This window comes from Rissa tridactyla, chromosome 8 (genome assembly GCF_028500815.1).
Source record: "Rissa tridactyla isolate bRisTri1 chromosome 8, bRisTri1.patW.cur.20221130, whole genome shotgun sequence".
NCBI lineage: Eukaryota > Metazoa > Chordata > Aves > Charadriiformes > Laridae > Rissa > Rissa tridactyla.
This window is the reverse complement of record NC_071473.1, coordinates 3,604,192-3,621,485: the sequence shown is the minus strand read 5'-3', so window position 1 is coordinate 3,621,485 and position 17,294 is coordinate 3,604,192. Positions and strand designations below refer to the sequence as shown.

General features: G+C 42.2%; 1 protein-coding gene across 10 annotated transcripts in view; it reads left to right on the top strand.

Annotated features, from left to right (window-relative positions):
• The window catches only part of CARD11 (caspase recruitment domain family member 11), a 66,412-nt gene that overhangs the window by 14,712 nt on the left and 34,406 nt on the right, over positions 1-17,294 (top strand). For 8 of the 10 annotated variants that reach the window (XR_008468006.1, XR_008468004.1, XR_008468007.1 and 5 more), the window contains exons 2-10: positions 8,266-8,478; positions 9,087-9,224; positions 9,844-10,169; positions 11,242-11,421; positions 13,322-13,474; positions 13,568-13,693; positions 14,186-14,383; positions 14,904-15,083; positions 16,133-16,187. Coding sequence is in view for 1 of the 10 variants with exons in the window: in XM_054211381.1 (XP_054067356.1) it covers positions 8,266-8,478; positions 9,087-9,224; positions 9,844-10,169; positions 11,242-11,421; positions 13,322-13,474; positions 13,568-13,693; positions 14,186-14,383; positions 14,904-15,083; positions 16,133-16,187 (1,569 nt within the window). In the remaining 9 variants the exon portion in view is untranslated. Of the gene's footprint in view, positions 1-7,654; positions 7,803-8,265; positions 8,479-9,086; positions 9,225-9,843; positions 10,170-11,241; positions 11,422-13,321; positions 13,475-13,567; positions 13,694-14,185; positions 14,384-14,903; positions 15,084-16,132; positions 16,188-17,294 lie in introns of those variants that run through there. The other 2 variants (XR_008468011.1, XR_008468010.1) reach the window with 2 other exon arrangements.

Sequence of the window (17,294 nt, the reverse complement as noted above, 5' to 3'; positions counted from 1 at the left end):
TTATTTTTTTTTTTAAACCGGTACAACCTGAGAGTTTGTAGGAAGTGTCCATTTTTTAAATAAGCAGACTAAGTAGAGTTTTGTATGGCAGAGCTACACTTCTTTCTCTTTTCCTGTTTTATGTGACTCATTGTATGAATGGAAGTGAAGTGTTAGTAACATCAATGAGAATCAGGCTATCTGTGCAAGGGTTGTGCGAGTTTCGTATTTACGTACCAGCTAATGAATCTTTGTCCTTACCAGGTTCTTATGTAGTTCAGTCTATGCAAATCCCTCGTGAACACTGGCTCTCTGTACCAGCAAACGTGCTGGTTTTCATAATGTGAGCGCGCATTTATTGGGATCTAACCTACGATCATCAAATCCATTTGCATGTTTGGGCAACTTGAATTTTTAATTCAGGACTCCTCCTAGTCACACAGGACTATAAGCTTGCCCCCAGCTGTGCCTCCTCCTCCTAAGCTAGTGACAATCTCATTATCAATTGTAAAAACAGAGTGAATCAGTCTCAAGAAAAAATTAACCTGGGACCCAGTAATGGCTTCTGAAGCATTTGTTGGACCAGCATCTCCTGAGCCCTCGGCAGCCTGAGGATGACAGCTTCTTTTTTAGATCTTGGCTTTTAGCACACATTAGTTGAAAGGAAATGCTCGTGTCAGTAGCTAATGCTGCACTCAAGGAAAAAAAGGCCAGCTATATAAACATATTTGTACTACGTTAGCACAGTGATTTCTGTTGTCCTCCTCATCATCATGCGTAACAGGATGGAGGATGTGTAGATTAAAGCATTTATTAAATGTCAGGCTTTCAGCCCTCCACTGCTACTTTGCAAATCCTTTAAAATAGATGCACCAAATTCCTGTGGTAAATTATTTATTTAAATTATTGTGCCATTATCTTGATTTGCATGCTCAGAACTAACAATAATTTCTAATGTGTCAGGATCTGCGGCAGGGCCTTCCCTATTTATCCCTTCGTTTGCTTCACGCCCCACATTCCTTCCCTTTACCTTTACTAAAGCCTTTCCTGTTCTCATCTCTATCTCACTTCTGTTCATCACTTTCATTCTGTTGAGTTCCTCTTTCTCTAACTTTCTTTTTCTTTTCCCGTTCCCTTTTTATATTTCCTTTTCCCGTGACCTCACCATTTTTCATCCCCAAATCTCATCTTTCTCTCTCCTCTTCGTTTTTTTCGTCCATCTCCCATTGCTCACCTCTCTCATTTCTCATTTACTTTCACATATATTATCATTTAATAATGGTAGTACTGACAGTTTCTGAAATCTGTCTGTCAGATTTTTAAACACTATGGGAAAACAGAATAATATCCATCTAACCTCCACTGTAGACATTGCCATCTGAAGGGACAAATCTCCCTGCGTTGACCTTAGAGGGGACATAAGCAACTAGTAGTGGCTCGAAACCAATCTTTTGAGGGCATTCTAAGGCAGAAGTATAAAATGGTGGAATGAAGTTTTGAACAGACCATTTTCCATTTGATAGAGAGGAACTAGATTTCTAAATTAAACTAGATGCCTGGTTCAAACTGGTGAGATGAACCCACCCTCTGAAAGTGCTCCACTATCAGTAGTGCTTAGACAGCGTGTTACTGAGGGAGCTGGAAGCATCTTCACTGTAGGTAGAAAATAGTGACACAGAAAAATGACAGAGTCGTCAAAACATCATTTAAGTTACTTGTAGTGGAGGATTTTTCCATTTTCTTTGTTTATTATTGGTAATATATGTTCTACAGCCAAATCTGATTGGATGTTGCATGTTTGAGGTACCACAATCTGCTGTCGGTTTGCTATTGAGACAAAATTAGTCATTTCCTTCCTGTGTGATAAGTTGATAAGAGCTCTGAAGGTCTAAAGCTGGCAGACTTGAGGAAGACGTAGACTTTAGATATTCTCACCAGATGGAGTGCAAAATGGGAAAGCGTAGATCTTGGCCTTTTATGAAACAGAGATTGTTACAGGATCCTAATAAGTATTACTGCACTGATGAAGGTCTTTGCAACAATATTTCATTGTGCGAAACAACATTCTTAATGCGTAAATAGCTTTTTGCCTCCAGAAGGTGATAGGTATTTTATAGAATTTCATATGCAATTTCAAAAGCAGACAAAAGCTAAAGCGTGGAATTCAGTGCAAGGATTGTTCAGCTCTTAAGCAATGTTATCCTGCAGTACTGAAAAAGTTGTGTACCTTTGTTGCATACAGTGCTGTCTGGTTTAGGTGATACTAGGCAAATCATTGGGTGTACTGACTAACAATACTAATAATTGATCTGTGCTTTTTGTAGGCTTTACCTTTTTTTTTTTCTGAGACAGAGTTTTATATGGATCTGTTCTTAGAAGAGTAAATAAAAGCAAAGGAAGAGATAATTAAAGAAAGTTCCTATGCTATTAATTCTTCTGGCCCTCTTCTGTTAGGACAGGAATATTGATTAGAGACAAATTTACTCTGTTGCTTTCTTTTTTCTTTTTTTTTTTTTTCATGGAGCAGAGATACTGAATAAGACTAACGTGATTGATAGAATTTTTTATTTCTTTTTCTTTCACTTGGTTGTTGAGCTAATAGTTATGAAAATGAGGGGAATTTTCTTTCCCTCGTCTGCTTGCAGAAGCAAGATGAATATGATTCCAGAGCTCTTTGAACCAGTTAGCGAGGGGTTTGTTTTTTTTTTTGTTACCTCTGTCTCTCTTGTGTTCAGAAAATGGGAGTAGTATTTATGACTACGGCCGTCATCTGGCTTCACTGAAGATCTAGCTTTACCTCATTGAAGCCTTGCAAATCTGCTAGCGTTTGGGGGGGTTTTGTACGTTGTGTGTAACAAGAAGATTGACTCAATGGAATTGAACAGAATACTTCTGTGCGAAAATAATCCTATTTTGTGTTTAAAGCTTCCTGCTCTTTTATTGCTTTGGTATCTCTTATTCTATATTTTTCTTTTATATTTTGTTAAAACTGTGGCATTCAGTAAGCTAGTTGAATCTTTTATATAAAGAGGGGATTCTGATACATACAGAATGGTTCTTTCCACACGCAGCCACTGTGCCCTAGGACAGAAATAGGGCCCAGGCCATTCAACAGCGCTGCTGGCTTCAGAAAGTGTCCTAAGGCCTGCAAAACCTGAAGTAATAAAACTGCACTAATAATAAATGTTTTTCTAGGACTTCCCCATCTCAGTGATCCCAAGTGCCTTGCAGTCACTAGTTAACGAATCCTGCCTTGGCATAAAAACACTTCTTACCAGCCTTGTAAGGGACACTGAGGTAGAAAGAATTAATATAAAGTGCAAATTCATAAAGGCAGATGAAGACACTGTCTCCTCTCTTTTGGGAGTCCAGATTTAGGCACCTGCATGGAAAGAATTTGCGAGTATAAGTAAACAACCTTAATCTTCTTAATCAACGTTTAAGCCATTTAAGAGTGGTTTTCAGTGCCGTAGAACATCCAGCAGTGCAGCCAACATAATTGGAAACTGCTGGTATTCAGCGTTTCAGAAAGCCAGGAGTGCAAACCGAGCTCTCCTGTCCTTAAGCAAAGGAACATAATTTCCTTATCACACTTTAAACTGTGACTTTCCTCTAAAATTAAAAATAGCGCTAAATCCCTTTGTGGTTTTGCGGTTCTCTGATATTGGAAACCTGCACGTATCCATACAAGCAGCTTTTGAGAAACCCGCCCTGTTGTTATAGTTTATCATGTGAGGTGCTACGCAGGCTCGAGGCAGAAAGGGTATTGCACCATGAAATCCAGAGATAGAAAGAGGATGTAATACAATACCCTCAATCTTGAGGGTAATTATATACACAGTTTTAAAGTGCTAATTTCATCTTTATTTTTGCGTTCAAGTGTGGTAATTTATATGTAATGCTTTCCTGGTTTATATACACGTAGTTAGTATTGAACATAACCTTCTGTTCTTATTAACTTATCATTTGTGTGTTGTGGTTCCTCTTTGAACACTGCCAGTCTGTGAACATCTGCGACAAATGCAGAAGTCCAAAACATTAACACAGATCGCCTCTTCCAAAGTAAACTTCCTCCCGCTTCTCAGTGTGCAGACAGTACCCTTTCTTCACGTTTCACAAAGGAGATATCAAGAGATCAGAAACCGTAGCTGAAGCCCGCATTTGCAGTCTGCGACATGGCGATTTCGCAGTATCGACGGGCTGAGAAGAATTCAGAGCAGGGGGATGCAAATAATTAAATGGCCAAAGGGTTAATTTCTGCACCATCATTAAATGAATCGCAAGAAATGGAGCTGTAGATGTGACCTGGTGATGAGCGCTTTGTAGAAGCCCTGGTTCTGAAGCCTGCAGGCTCTATTCCCTTGATCAGTGGAGAGTGTCACGGACATATGAGAGCGTGGAGTCTGAGTGAGAACAGGGAACAGCTTTAACTGCAAGGTGATTTGTTCAGTTGAAAAATATAACAGAAAAACAGCAAACACACGGAAAGATTCATTTGTGTGTAGCAGCCGAGAGAAGGATAGTCCCTGAGAGAGAAAAGGAGATGAGGGGAGTAGAGTGTTTCTTTTAATGTAAAAAGGGATTCTCTCTCTTATTTGTCTGCATCTACGGAGACCTTTGAAATAGATGGGACTAGCTGAGATTATTACCGGATTAAGAACTCCTGCAGTTAAAAGCTCTGGTGTATACTCACTGCTGAAAGGAGCAGCAGGAGAGCAATTTTTTAACTGCGGTGGCGATTCTTATTCCTTTTTGGTTAATGTCTGTTGTAGTGAGTCCAAGTCTGTGACTTCACGCCTGTGATTGGTAACGGACGCCGTAGTATTTCTATGACACATCACAACTTCGGAATGTGTTAGGTTACAACTCAAGAGGTGCTGGAATCAGAAACTGGATAATGGTAATAATGAAGATCAGATGAAATAAGTGATTACACGCTTGAAAACATTTTTAAACCTGTCATTTTTAATTTTACAAGTGAAAACAACTTTTCTGCATTATCATCATGGGAAGGAAGGACAGAAACAGGGAATAAGTCTTTTAAACACTGAGAAAATGCATGTGCTGCTGAAAACCTTTTAAAATTAAAGCCACTGTTACAATACCTTTAATCACAGAATCACAGAGTCACAGAATCTTCATGGTTGGAAAGGACCCTTAAGGTCATCGAGTCCAACCAGACAACCTACAATCTCTGCCACTAGAGCATGCCCTGAAGCGCCACTTCTAGATGTTTTTTCTTAAATACCTCTAAGGATGGTGACTCAACCACCTCCCTGGGCAGGTTTCCCACTGAGTTCCCATTGGTTTCTAGGCATCTTTTAAATGCCTAGAAAATGCGTGCGCTAGTGAAAATCTTTTTTAAAAAAAAAAAAAAAAAAAGCCACTGACACAATACCTTTATTGGTTTCCCACTGAGTTTCAGTTGCCACATCTGTTTTTTGACCAGCACACCAAAATTTCAGTCACTCACAAGCATTTTATTTCCTAGTCAACATTATATTAAACACTAAGTCAAGGAAATAGGTGCTGACTAGGAAAGGTGCTGTGCTAATACCAGCTGCCCATTGCCGTTGGCTCTGGAATAGCTCCGCTCTCTGATGGAGCTGTGCCTGGAGGTTACACCCTTAGACCAGCCTGGCCCCAGAAGCACAAGAGAGGTAGGAATAAGCTGTACTAAAAAGAGGGGGGAGGAGGAGAAGGAGAGAGCTTGGCTGCGCTTCTGGTGGGGCATTTCCAGGGTGGAAATCCGAAGAAGAAAGCAAAAGGAAGACTCTGAAATTCCTACGTGTCAGTGAGGGACCACTCCACTAAACGTTCTTTCGAAGGGCTTCCTCCTGATAATAGACGGCGTTTGACAGGAGTTTGCTACCAGAAATCTTTTAAAATTCTTAGCCACTCGTGCAATATACTTATTACTTTCCCATTAAACATTATGTCCCCAAAATAACAGTATGGATGTATTATGCCCATACACGAGGGACTGTTTGATAAAGGTATTTTTAATGTCAGGTAAAAAAATGTATTCTTGTTGAGAATTACGCTGATGAGTGAACTCTTCTTTGAATCATTTAATGGAGAAATCCCTTACTAATGTCCTGAGGGAACTGCTGACAGTGTGTAATAATTTCTGGTTCAGTGCAGCAGATTACAAGATATCTTGCATTTTATGAAATTCAGGCAAGTGCTTCTTTTGTGCTCTGGGTTCCATCTGTGAGCTTCCTGGTACGCTCCCCGAAATTAAAGGGCCTGCAACCCACCTTTTTCTAGATGCAATCGATAGCTGTGGCTGTAAGATGTCTAAGGTACTGTGTGACCTTCTGCTTTACTGCCTCCTGCTCCCAAAAGTTAAGCTTCTCCAATTATGTAGTTTGTTAAATTCACCTTTGAAGGGAAATACAGTTATTTCCAGAATAAATGGTGGAGAGTAAGGTTCATGAGAATGTATGTCTACTTCAGATGAAGCTATTTCACCTTTAGCATTCCTCCCACTGCTACCTACCTTATATAGCTTTTTCTATTATTTTACCTTCATACTGTTCATTACTGTAGTGTCATCTTTACCACACGTAAATACTGGCATTCAGTAAGAATTTCATCCAGCTTGTGAGGAGTTCATAAGACCAGAGAGATTTCCGCATAACTACAGCCATGCCCCCGTGATTCTGGATGCCGTTGAGCAGCCCTGGTCTTCCTCGCCCTCTGAGGACTCTTGTCTCTCCCGGATCGTTTAATAGCAGCCACCGGAGTAATGAAATCCACGTGCAAGCAGCAGAGAAAATGCTAAATAAGCAGTTCCTAAGATGTGAAGCTGCGAAGAAAAGAATTCTGGGAGAGCTATCGGAGCACAGGAGAAGAACAAACCCCCTGGCAGTACTCCCCTAACCTGTCCAGAGTATGAGGAACCCATCCGATTGTTTTAAATCAAGATATTAAAACCCAGTCTAGGATTTTGGACAATTGGGGAAGGCCTTTGAAAGCATCAAGCAAAGAACAGATGATTTTGTCGGACTGTTCTGCATTTCATTATGACAGAACACTGACAAACGCATTATTTAGCAGATTAGCACTTTTGGTTTTAGTTTCCAAAATGAGGAGTTAATAGCCCCCGCCTATCCAGATCAATAACTGGTTTTGCCCAGTGATGTTCACTGTAACATTCACTGCAGTTCCTAAAGCTGGAAGCTGAGGAAATTATAACACAATGGAGAGAACTCTTCTGGTCCAAGAAAAACAACATGTTGCTTTTGAGGCCTTTAGTTACTGATTACCAGCAAAGTCTCATAAAGCACAGCTCTCACCTCGTGTGACCTAAGAACTGCACGTTCTTATAGCACGGTCTCTGATGGGGTAAAATGACTTGAAATAGAAGCTTGTCTTCCTTGTGTCACCCGGATCACAAGATCTGGACAAAGCTAGAATGCAAAAATTAGACTTGTTTCAAAGGCTAACATTTATTACAAAATTAAGAAGGAAAGATTTTTACAAAGTTTCTTTACCCTTAACTTTGGTACGAGTTTTCTGAGCTCATTGTCGCCTGCCTTGTAACCTTCTCTAATGAGCTGGTTACAAATGAGGCGTCAGCAGGAAATTGCTTAGCAAGCACTCAGAAAATCATGTGATAACGTTTGCATGAGCCAAGAACGTTTCCAGACTTCAGCGACACAATGCCCGCGCTTAGCCACTCACGCGGAGAAAGGCAGGGTCTGAACGCACAGGTACTTGTGTTGGTGCCCGCAGACCACTCGGCGCGTACCGAACTGCCTGCTTATGAGTTAATTGTCCTTGTGCTGCGGTCGTGTACGTGTGTCGGCTCATCACAGGTAGGCAGGCCAAAATGCAGGTTCAAATCAGTACAGCCGGGAGGGACACAGGCGGTGAGAAGGTGAGCCCTAGCTGCCTGCAGCAAGGATTTGTCTGTGCTCGGAGCTCTGCGTGTTCGTAGCCTTGCTTGCATCGCGCCGTGTCCTCTACCCTTGCTTCTCATATCAAGAGGGATTCTCTGACTTGTAGAGACCTTCATGGAGTTAGCTGAGCCGCAGATTCATCACTGGAGAGCAATATGCAATAGTTCATAGACCGACGATAGCACTTCTCTGAACTGTCACTTTCCAGATGAGCTGTGGACAGGCTGCGCTTCAGTCCAAATGATTTCGATATAGGGCACATTCAGCATTCGTCAGAAGTGATTCTGAACTCATCCTATGTGACGTGGAAGCACAAAAGAGTAACAGCATAGAAACTGTCCTGTTTGATGTTCATTTGCCAATTGTTTCTCTCGTTCAGGAGGAGAGCCAGAGATGGATGACTGCCTGGAGACACTGAAAGATGAGGAGGAAGCTTTGTGGGAGAACGTAGAATGCAACCGGCACATGCTGAGCCGCTACATCAATCCAGCCAAGCTGACCCCGTACTTACGGCAGTGCAAAGTAATCGATGAGCAAGATGAGGATGAGGTGCTTAACTCACTTATGCTGCCCTCCAAAATTAACCGAGCAGGTAATTATTTTGTGAATGGCTACCTCTGCATCCCTAGCTCAACAGTATTATTTTGCCAAGTCTGGATGGGGCCCGTATCAAGTTACAGATTATCAAATGGAAACCCTATGTCTTATCTACAGGAGATATAATATAAAGGGGGGATCTGCTGCTGCTGTTTTGATAACAAAGACTCTTTCCAGTGCTGCGCAGACTGGAGCTCATGGGGTTCCTATTCCCATCAAAGCCGTGGCAAATATTTCGGTTAACACAAGCAGCAGCCGCTGCCGTTCCAAGAGCAGGTTTTCAGCTGTCTTGCCGTGCTTCATGGTTTGTTACCGAAGGGTCTGCCATCCTCGCGTTTCAGTACTGCCTGGTGCAGGCTGCACTGAATAACGTGTCTTTTGAAATTTCTGTCCCAGAGACCAATTTGCCCGCGCTCCTCCAGAATAACGACCAGCGCAAACTTAAAGAATACGCGGCGTGACTTGATGAGTTCGGCTGAACTCAGTTAATCAGCCAGACTTTCCACAGCGCATTGCTGTGGCAGAGACGACCCTTAAGATTTGACTTCAGGGATACTGTACTTGCTGACGTGTCACCTCTCTCTCTCTGGTCTCTGTACTTAGGCCGACTGCTGGACATCCTCCACACCAAGGGCCAAAGGGGCTATGTAGTTTTCTTAGAGAGCCTAGAGTTTTACTACCCTGAGCTCTACAAACTGGTGACAGGGAAAGAACCTACGCGGAGATTTTCCACTATTGTTGGTGAGTAGAATCAATCCCAAAGCAATAAGGACTATCTTGAAGACTGGGTTTGATTTTTTTCAGGCAAGAAATGGAAATAAAAGCTGATCTTGTAGTAGCATTCTGCAGTTCTTCAGTCCCTTTCAATGCAAAATGTGCTGGCAACAGGTAATGTATAAAGAAAAGGAACATCTCAGTTGTCTGAATGAAGCTGAAGAGCTTCAAATTGAATTACAAGAAATCTCAAGAGAAGAAATGTTGGAACAGTGGACTAAATTACACTGATGACCTACACATGTGCAGCAAATTTGAAGCATTCAGATTAATTGTTCTTGTACAGATTCATTTTCTAAAATTTGTGCTATTTCGACAGACCTGTCAGCTCAGCTGAAACAAGACAAATGTAAAGGCTTCATATTCTATCCCCACAAGATATATGCATGCGTATTTTGATTCTGGTAATTGTGTGCTGTGTAATATTTGCACTGTTGCCAGTTAGATATACAAATGTGTATGTATTTGTGCGTATTCTGCACCTCTGTACATATTCTGGGACATTTGTTTCTTACTCCGTTCTGCTGATCGTACTTAGTAGAAAGTTACTTTATTAGACGTTGATGAGCTGTTCAAACATTTTCAGTGGAGGAGGGACACGAAGGCCTTACCCATTTCCTAATGAATGAGATCATTAAGCTTCAGCAGCAAGTAAAGACAAAAGATGTGCAGCGCTGTGAACTCTTGGCTAAGTCTCGCCAGTTGGAGGATGAGCGAAAGCAGCTAAAATTGAACAAGATAGAGCTGCTGACCTTCCAGGAGAGATACAACAAGATGAAGGAGGAGAGGAACAACTACAATGATGAGCTGGTCAAGGTGAAAGATGAGAACTACAATCTGGCCATGAGATATGCCCAGCTGAGTGACGAGAAGAGCATGGCTGTGATAAGGAGCCGAGACCTCCAGTTAGAGGTGAGATAAATGCTCTGTGCTGCTTTAATCAGGAGCAGCAATGGAGGATGGCCAGTGGCATTTGGCTAAATGAGACCTTCTCTGACAGTAGGAAGGTGTAGAGCTCCCATTTGCTTTGCTTATTAGAGGCATCGCTGTACAGAAATTCCAACTACAGTGATGTATATTAATGGCAGATAATTTAGATACTTGGACTAACAGAACATAACATACTTAAAACCAAAATTTTAAAACCATAATTGTTTGCTAAAAACATAATTTTAGCTTTTCAGGCTCAATAATAACTTGGGGCAGTTATCCAGGTTTGCACTACAGCTGCTGGTGGTTTATTCAAAAAGTCTCACACAGAGCATTGGAACAGCTTGAGGCCATTTAGGAAATACAGAGAAATGCTTCAAGTGCCATAAAATTCACGCTTGTGTGTGTCTGTCGCAGATGATACGGAGTAAACAACTAGCCGTAGTGGATCTGGACAGTGAGATCCCCGGGCATCCCCTGTCCTTCATCCCCACGCATCTCTCTGATCTCCGGGATATTCCCCCGCTTTCAAATCTTTCCTCCAGCCACGATCATCACCACCTTCTTCCCAGGACCCCTTCTGTCCCAAACTACTTTTTGGGAACCCCTCTTTCCTATACAGAGCTCAAAGCCCCTGTTTTTCCCAATCCAAACACTCTATGTGCAAAAGCACAGTGTGTGGTCAGCCTCCTAAGTGTTAGTTCTGTTTCATATCTCTTTCTTTATTTATTGCAGGACTGAGGATGTGCCACTGGATTTTTTGGCCAGATTTTACCAAAATGTACAACCAGCCCATACCAGTTGTAACTAGCAAATAGTAGCCTTCTGCTTGAGAGTTCAACACTTCAATTGTGGACATTCAACACACACGCACATGCACCCAGTCATCTGCTGCATGTCAGCATTCACTGTTTAAGCTATTTTTTCCACCTATGACAGTACGTTTTCACCTGGAAGTGAGAGTGTTTTCAGAAGCAGTAAATATCAGAACTAGGAATGATTTCTTTCCTTTCCTTCCCTCTTTCTCCTTTTCACTGCTCCCCGGCTGCTTTAGATCGACCAGCTGAAGCATCGCTTGAACAAGGTGGAGGAGGAATGCAAGCTGGAGAGGAACCAGTCTCTGAAGCTGAAAAATGATATCGAAAACCGACCCAAAAAAGAACAGGTTCTGGAGCTGGAGCGGGAAAATGAGATGATGAAGACTAAAATCCAAGAGTTACAGTCCATCATTCAGGTATAAAAGCAGATTGCTACATTTAAAATTCCAGCCACTTCAGCTTACCCCTCCTGCTTACTCAGATGGTGGATTCATCAGGCTTTGACCACTTCTTGACTCCAGGCACCCCCGCTCTCTCCTCCCAGACTGTCTCACATACCCACATCTCCTCACAGCTTCCCTTTGGGATCCAAGCGTCTGGAGGAGGCCGTCAGAGTGGGACAGAGAAGCAGCGGGTGGTGACAGCTCCCACGTGTTTTCAGTAAGGGATGGGGAGTTGAGTATATGACAGGGACACTGGTAATTATGGACAAGAGGAGGTGGCGTGGTCTCTGCCCAACACATACTCCTGTTATAATGCTAGGAAGCGTTGGGTGAAACCTCTACCTGCAAAGCTACAATAAGCACGAGTGCAAAATTTGGAAAACAGGTTGGTTATATAGCTCCCAGCTGTCTGCAGTACTCCTTGTACGAACACATGTGCGAGGAGGAGTTCTACAACGAAAAAAAAAGAAAGTCATCTAATAAATCAAGCTGTACATGCAAGATGGGCTCCTTCAAGGTGCAGAGTGCAGCCGTTTAATTGCGGAGCATTCAGCTCCGTGTTTTAGCCTTGCTGTGGTTCTTTGTAGCAGTCTGTCGCTACAAAGCTGTGTTAAATAGCCAGCCCAGGAGTTTCTGAAGGCGGTTGTGGGTAGCCTATTGTCATATCTGTGCCAAAAGGTCTTAATGAAGCAGCGGGTAATAAAGGTTTCTGTACTTGGGTGGTCACCAGTGACCGGAATGCCCTGTAGAACCCTGCTGTAACTTGCACAGGGATCTTAACTAACCTTTGTTTGGGCAGAGAGGGGAAAAAGGATGATATGCAGCAAATTCAGCACTGTGTTACTCTGTGAAGAGCGTAGCCAAATATTGGGATACATGTGAGAGTGCTGGAGAAGGCTTGTGGCGTTTCAAAATGACAGTTAAAAAGTTATCAATAGAATGCTCTTCAGAGGCAGCTGTAGTCTCTGGCAGCGCCTAACGATTCTGAGTTCTAATACAAATCCGATTCAAAGGTTGAAAAACGGTGTGGTATAGAAGGTTCTGGGAGTTCTGGCCCATCTCTTCTGTTAATTGAAGTGCTCTTCCAGCACCTAAAGAAATAGAGAAAGAATCAGGAAATAGCTAAAGATAGGATTGAAATTTTCCTAAGAGAAAGTATAAATAAACAAAAGGCAGTTTGTTTTGGAAATACTTAGGTATACTTAGAAATATTAGGTAACCAAAATGTCACCGAAATCTTCAACTTAGTCTAGGCATTTTAAAGATAAATAGGCATATTACTTGCTTGCATTTTATGCCTTTTTCATCTTCCATTTATGGTTAATTGTTTATGTGTTGGAACCTGCTCTGGTAATCTTGTTAATTTTAAATCTGAAAGAAAAAATATTGCTGGACACTATAGGAGATGAAGGAGTGGTACAAGCTACTCCAGGCACGTTTAATATTCTCTGAGCACAGCCCTGCAAAGCCTGTGCATGCTTTCAAAATTCCCCTGAATGTTTTCTTAGGCCCTGCTCTTTGGCAAAGGGTGATTTTTGTGCTCAGCGAGAGCTGATTAATAGAGAAGAGTTCTGAATGCAGGGCTTGGAGTGAAGAATTGTCACTGCATCCAAAATGGATCGAATTATAGCCAGTACAATAAAACAGTAAAACAATTCTTTCATCAGACTATTCTGACGGCAGGGCAGCCTTTATTCGTCTTTTCTGACACTATTTTAAAATATGAACAAATGTCCGTCTCTTCTCCTGCTTTCCCATTGTGATACCACGTTCATTTTCTATTCCTCTTGTTTGTTACTGCCTTTGTTACTTGTCGCCCTGCAATACTATTTTCGCTTTCCCTGGCCTGTCTCTTAAAAATATCTTTCCTCAGGCTGACAAGCGGAGTTTGCCAGATTCGGACAAAGCCATTTTGGATATCCTGGAACATGACCGTAAGGAGGCACTAGAAGATCGTCATGAATTGGTCAACAAGATCTTTAATCTCCAAGAGGAGATTCGTCATGTGGAGGACTTGAGAGACAAGGTGAGAAATGGAAGGATGGAAAGATGGAATATCTCAGGCTAGTGCCCAAAAGACCTCTGAGAGCAGTGGTGGTTAACAGTGTGTCATTTCCAGTATCTCGAAGAGAAAGAAGATTTGGAGTTAAAGTGTTCAACACTAGGAAAAGACTGTGAGATGTACAAGCACCGTATGAACACTGTGATGATACAGCTAGAAGAGGTGGAAAAGGAGCGAGACCAGGTATCTAACAGTTAACGTGGGGAAAATCAGTAGCAAAAGCCTGTATCTCATATGTGTCACTTTGGGGAACTGTGGGTAATTGGACCCAAAGTATCATTAAAAAATAAACAGTTACAAGAAATTGCTACTTGTTGGAATTTGCATTACAGTAATTAAACATAGGATAATATTGGGTTGTTTCCACGGCGTAGCATCTGGCAGGCAGAACCAAGATCTTAACAACAGCTACTGCAGGCTTTATGTTAGTGTCAAGTCATCCGGGTTGCACTCTGGAGCATTTTGCCACCAACCAAGAGGGAGCTGGAAATGAACCACCCTCATCATCATAATTTTTAATGGTACTACTGTGGCACATCCTGCTCCTAACTGCTGTGTTAATTGGTGAACGGTTACCAGTTCTGAAGTCCCCGTTCCAAACACCTTACAAACAGAACCAGCAGGAGAAGGTGTCTGGTGCCCAGGTGCAAAACAGGTTTCTTCTCTCCGCTGCAGGCATTCCGCTCGCGTGATGAGGCTCAGACACAGTATTCACATTGTCTGATTGAAAAGGATAAATACAGGAAGCAGATTCGAGAGCTGGAGGAGAGAAACGACGAACTCCGAATTGAGGTGGTTCGGAAAGAAGCTTGCATTGTCAACCTAGAGTGCAAGCTCCGACGGCTCTCTAAGGATAATAACTTTCACGACCAGGTAGGGCCGAGGAAGACAGACATGAGTTCTTTTTTTAAGACTCGATCTTAAAAACATTTTGGTGTGGAATGGAGAGGGGACTCTTCTAATTCCTTCCGTGAATTAGCTGAAAAAAATAATCTTCTTCTGTTAAATGTCAATGCTGTGAGTTATTGAGTGAGAACTAGGAGTTCTTCAGTACAGTGGGGTTCACGTTGTCTGTCTCGTGCACGTAGCTTCTCAAAGGCTGGCACTCCACAGCTTGATTTTAAAGGGAAGGGAAGAAAATTAAGAAAGGCAACGGATTTCTGCACCAGGATAGAAACCACAAATAATTATTTTGAGGAATGTGCCCCAGTGCACAGAAATCCCCACAAACATCGGTCTAAGTTACTGATGTGGGTCTGGAGCCACATTCTCTGTGAGCAGAATTCTGACTCATTGGAGTCACAGCAAGTTCAATCGGATTGCTCTAAAGGGAGGTCATGAGGAGTTGTAGCAAACTGCTCTCAGAAGTAAAGTGTTTCCTTCTGATCTTTAGAGTTTACCACGGAATCTACCCATTACCATTATCTCCCAGACCTTTGGGACTCCTGGCCCAAAAGCCAATGGTCAGGAAGCAGATGACTCCTCCACTTCTGAAGAGTCCCCAGAAGATAACAAATTCTTCTTGCCTGATCAAGCTCGACTCAAGAGAAGAGTGAATCTAAAGGGAATCCAGGTGTGTCTTAATATGAGGCTGGAATGATACAGTACAGGGAAACATAACACGTGCTGCAGTCATGCCTCTGAAAGTGCTGTGCTATAAAGATAAGAACAGATTTGTATATGATAGCGAGACGTCAGGTTTTGCCCCGTGGTGATTTGCATCTTGAGGAGCAGATATAATCAGGCTTCTTAGGCCATTTTTTGCCCCTTCTTCCCATTTTATGTATTCTCCTTGCTTCTGCTGTTCATTCACATTCTTGGAGCGTTGTCAATAAATTGATTCTTTGCCTCCTTAACAGTAGTGAAAAAAAAAATGACATAACGCCCGAAGTCCAGCACGCAAGTTAACTGAAGGTGGAAAGTGAAGCATCGGTGGAAAAGCTCGCATCAGCTGGAAGGAATAATAAAAAGAAATGGACACAATCTAGAGCAAAATTAACTGCCTAATTTAGAATTAAATTATGGCAATTTCCTTTCACTTAAGAGTAAGGGATAGCATGAGTTAGGGCCATGATTTCCCCAACTAGCTGCATTCACACAGCTATTATCTGATGCTATATTCATGAATTGTAAAAAAAAAAAAAAAAAAAAAAAAAAAAAAAATACAATCTAACATTTGGGGTTTGAGCTTCTTTTTCCTTTCATCTGCATTAGAATTCTCCCTGCCCTTCATAACCTTTCTGTGCTCTGACTGTCATTATTACTTATGGCACTAGAGCTGCATTTTTCACATTGCATGCTCCAAAAGGATGCCTGTTGTATTAACAGCTGCCTGAAACCAGTCCCAAGGCACCCACTTCACCTTTTGTCTCTTTGTTCCCTCAGCAGAAGCTGGAAATTGCAATGTATTTCGGCCAAACTTCTAAAAGGAGTTAGGTTGCTAATTCTCGTTCACTGCAGTGGCATTTAGATACCTAAATGTCTTCTAAATTTTGGGTCCTGTGGTTTAAAGGAGGGCAAATATATTGCAGCATAATGGTGAAAAAAGGGGTGAAAATATCTGGTTTGCAGCATGTGGCAAATATTCTGCGTTTGTGTTGATTTTTGTCCTTTTTCTTTCAGATAAATCCGAGAGCTAAATCCCCTGTCAGCATGAACAAACCATCAGAGTTTCAAGGTCAGAAAGAGCACCCATGTCCTTATTCCTTCTCTGCTGCTTTGTCTCGTTCACTTCATCTCTTTAAGTTGTTTTAATGACTATGCCAACTGGGGAAATTCTTAACTAAGTCCAAGCCAGTAAAATAGACAGTTTCTCTCACAGTGAACAATGTCGTAATTTAAAGTAGTCAAGTGTTCTACCTGAATGCCCTCTCCATCCAGAGATGCCTCCACGGACACGCAATATTTCATCCTGCAGCTTACCTGAATTTTCTGTTTACTCAATTTTCCTTTTAGTTCACAGAATTTTTGAAGTCATCAGTGTAATACCTGTACTAAAACCCTTTATACTATTTTCTTTTCGCTGTTGGGAAAAAGCTGAAAAGACTAGTGATCACCTAAAGAGTTCCTTGGTCCTTCAGCAAAAAGGAATTAATTTTAAATCTAAAGCACTGCAAAGGTTGGGGGAAGGGGGTTGACCTACCCATCAGCCAGCTGCCGAGTCACCCAATTAGTTGCTGTATTCTCATGTTCGAGCTGCTCCTAATTCCTCTTATTTGTGTAACGTTGTTCTCGAACCAAGCACCATCTTAGGCAGCACTTCCTTTATTTGTCGTGCGCGGCAGCAATGCTCACTCTTGTACTAAATATGGTGGGAAACATGGTTCCTGCCGCGAGACATTACACCCCATATTTAATGGTATCGGGTAACGTGCAACACTGGTACCAATCGGAGGCGCTGGGGAAGGGAAAGAGCCCACAAAGACATTCACGCTGTGCTGCCTGGGGCTGCTGAGGCATCTCAAGCTTCTTGGTCCCTGTTGTAACTTTTTTTTTTTCTTGTAAAAAGAGTGGAATTCAGTGAGCCAGCCTCATTGCGGGCTACCAGATTCAGGTGGTGGAGTTAAAACATAAATTAATAAAACAATCCTTCTTTAATTTGACAAATAGTATTCATAGATCTAATAAAAAGGTACAGGACAGAGTTGAAAGAAAAAGTTGGCAAGAGGCTGTCCGGAGTGGCGTGCATTCCGTGCTGTGTCGGGAAGTGGCCGGGGAAGGAAAGGGATCCGGGGCTGCCGGGAATGGAGCGCGTCCTGCAGCCTCTGCCCAGCGCAGGGTGGGG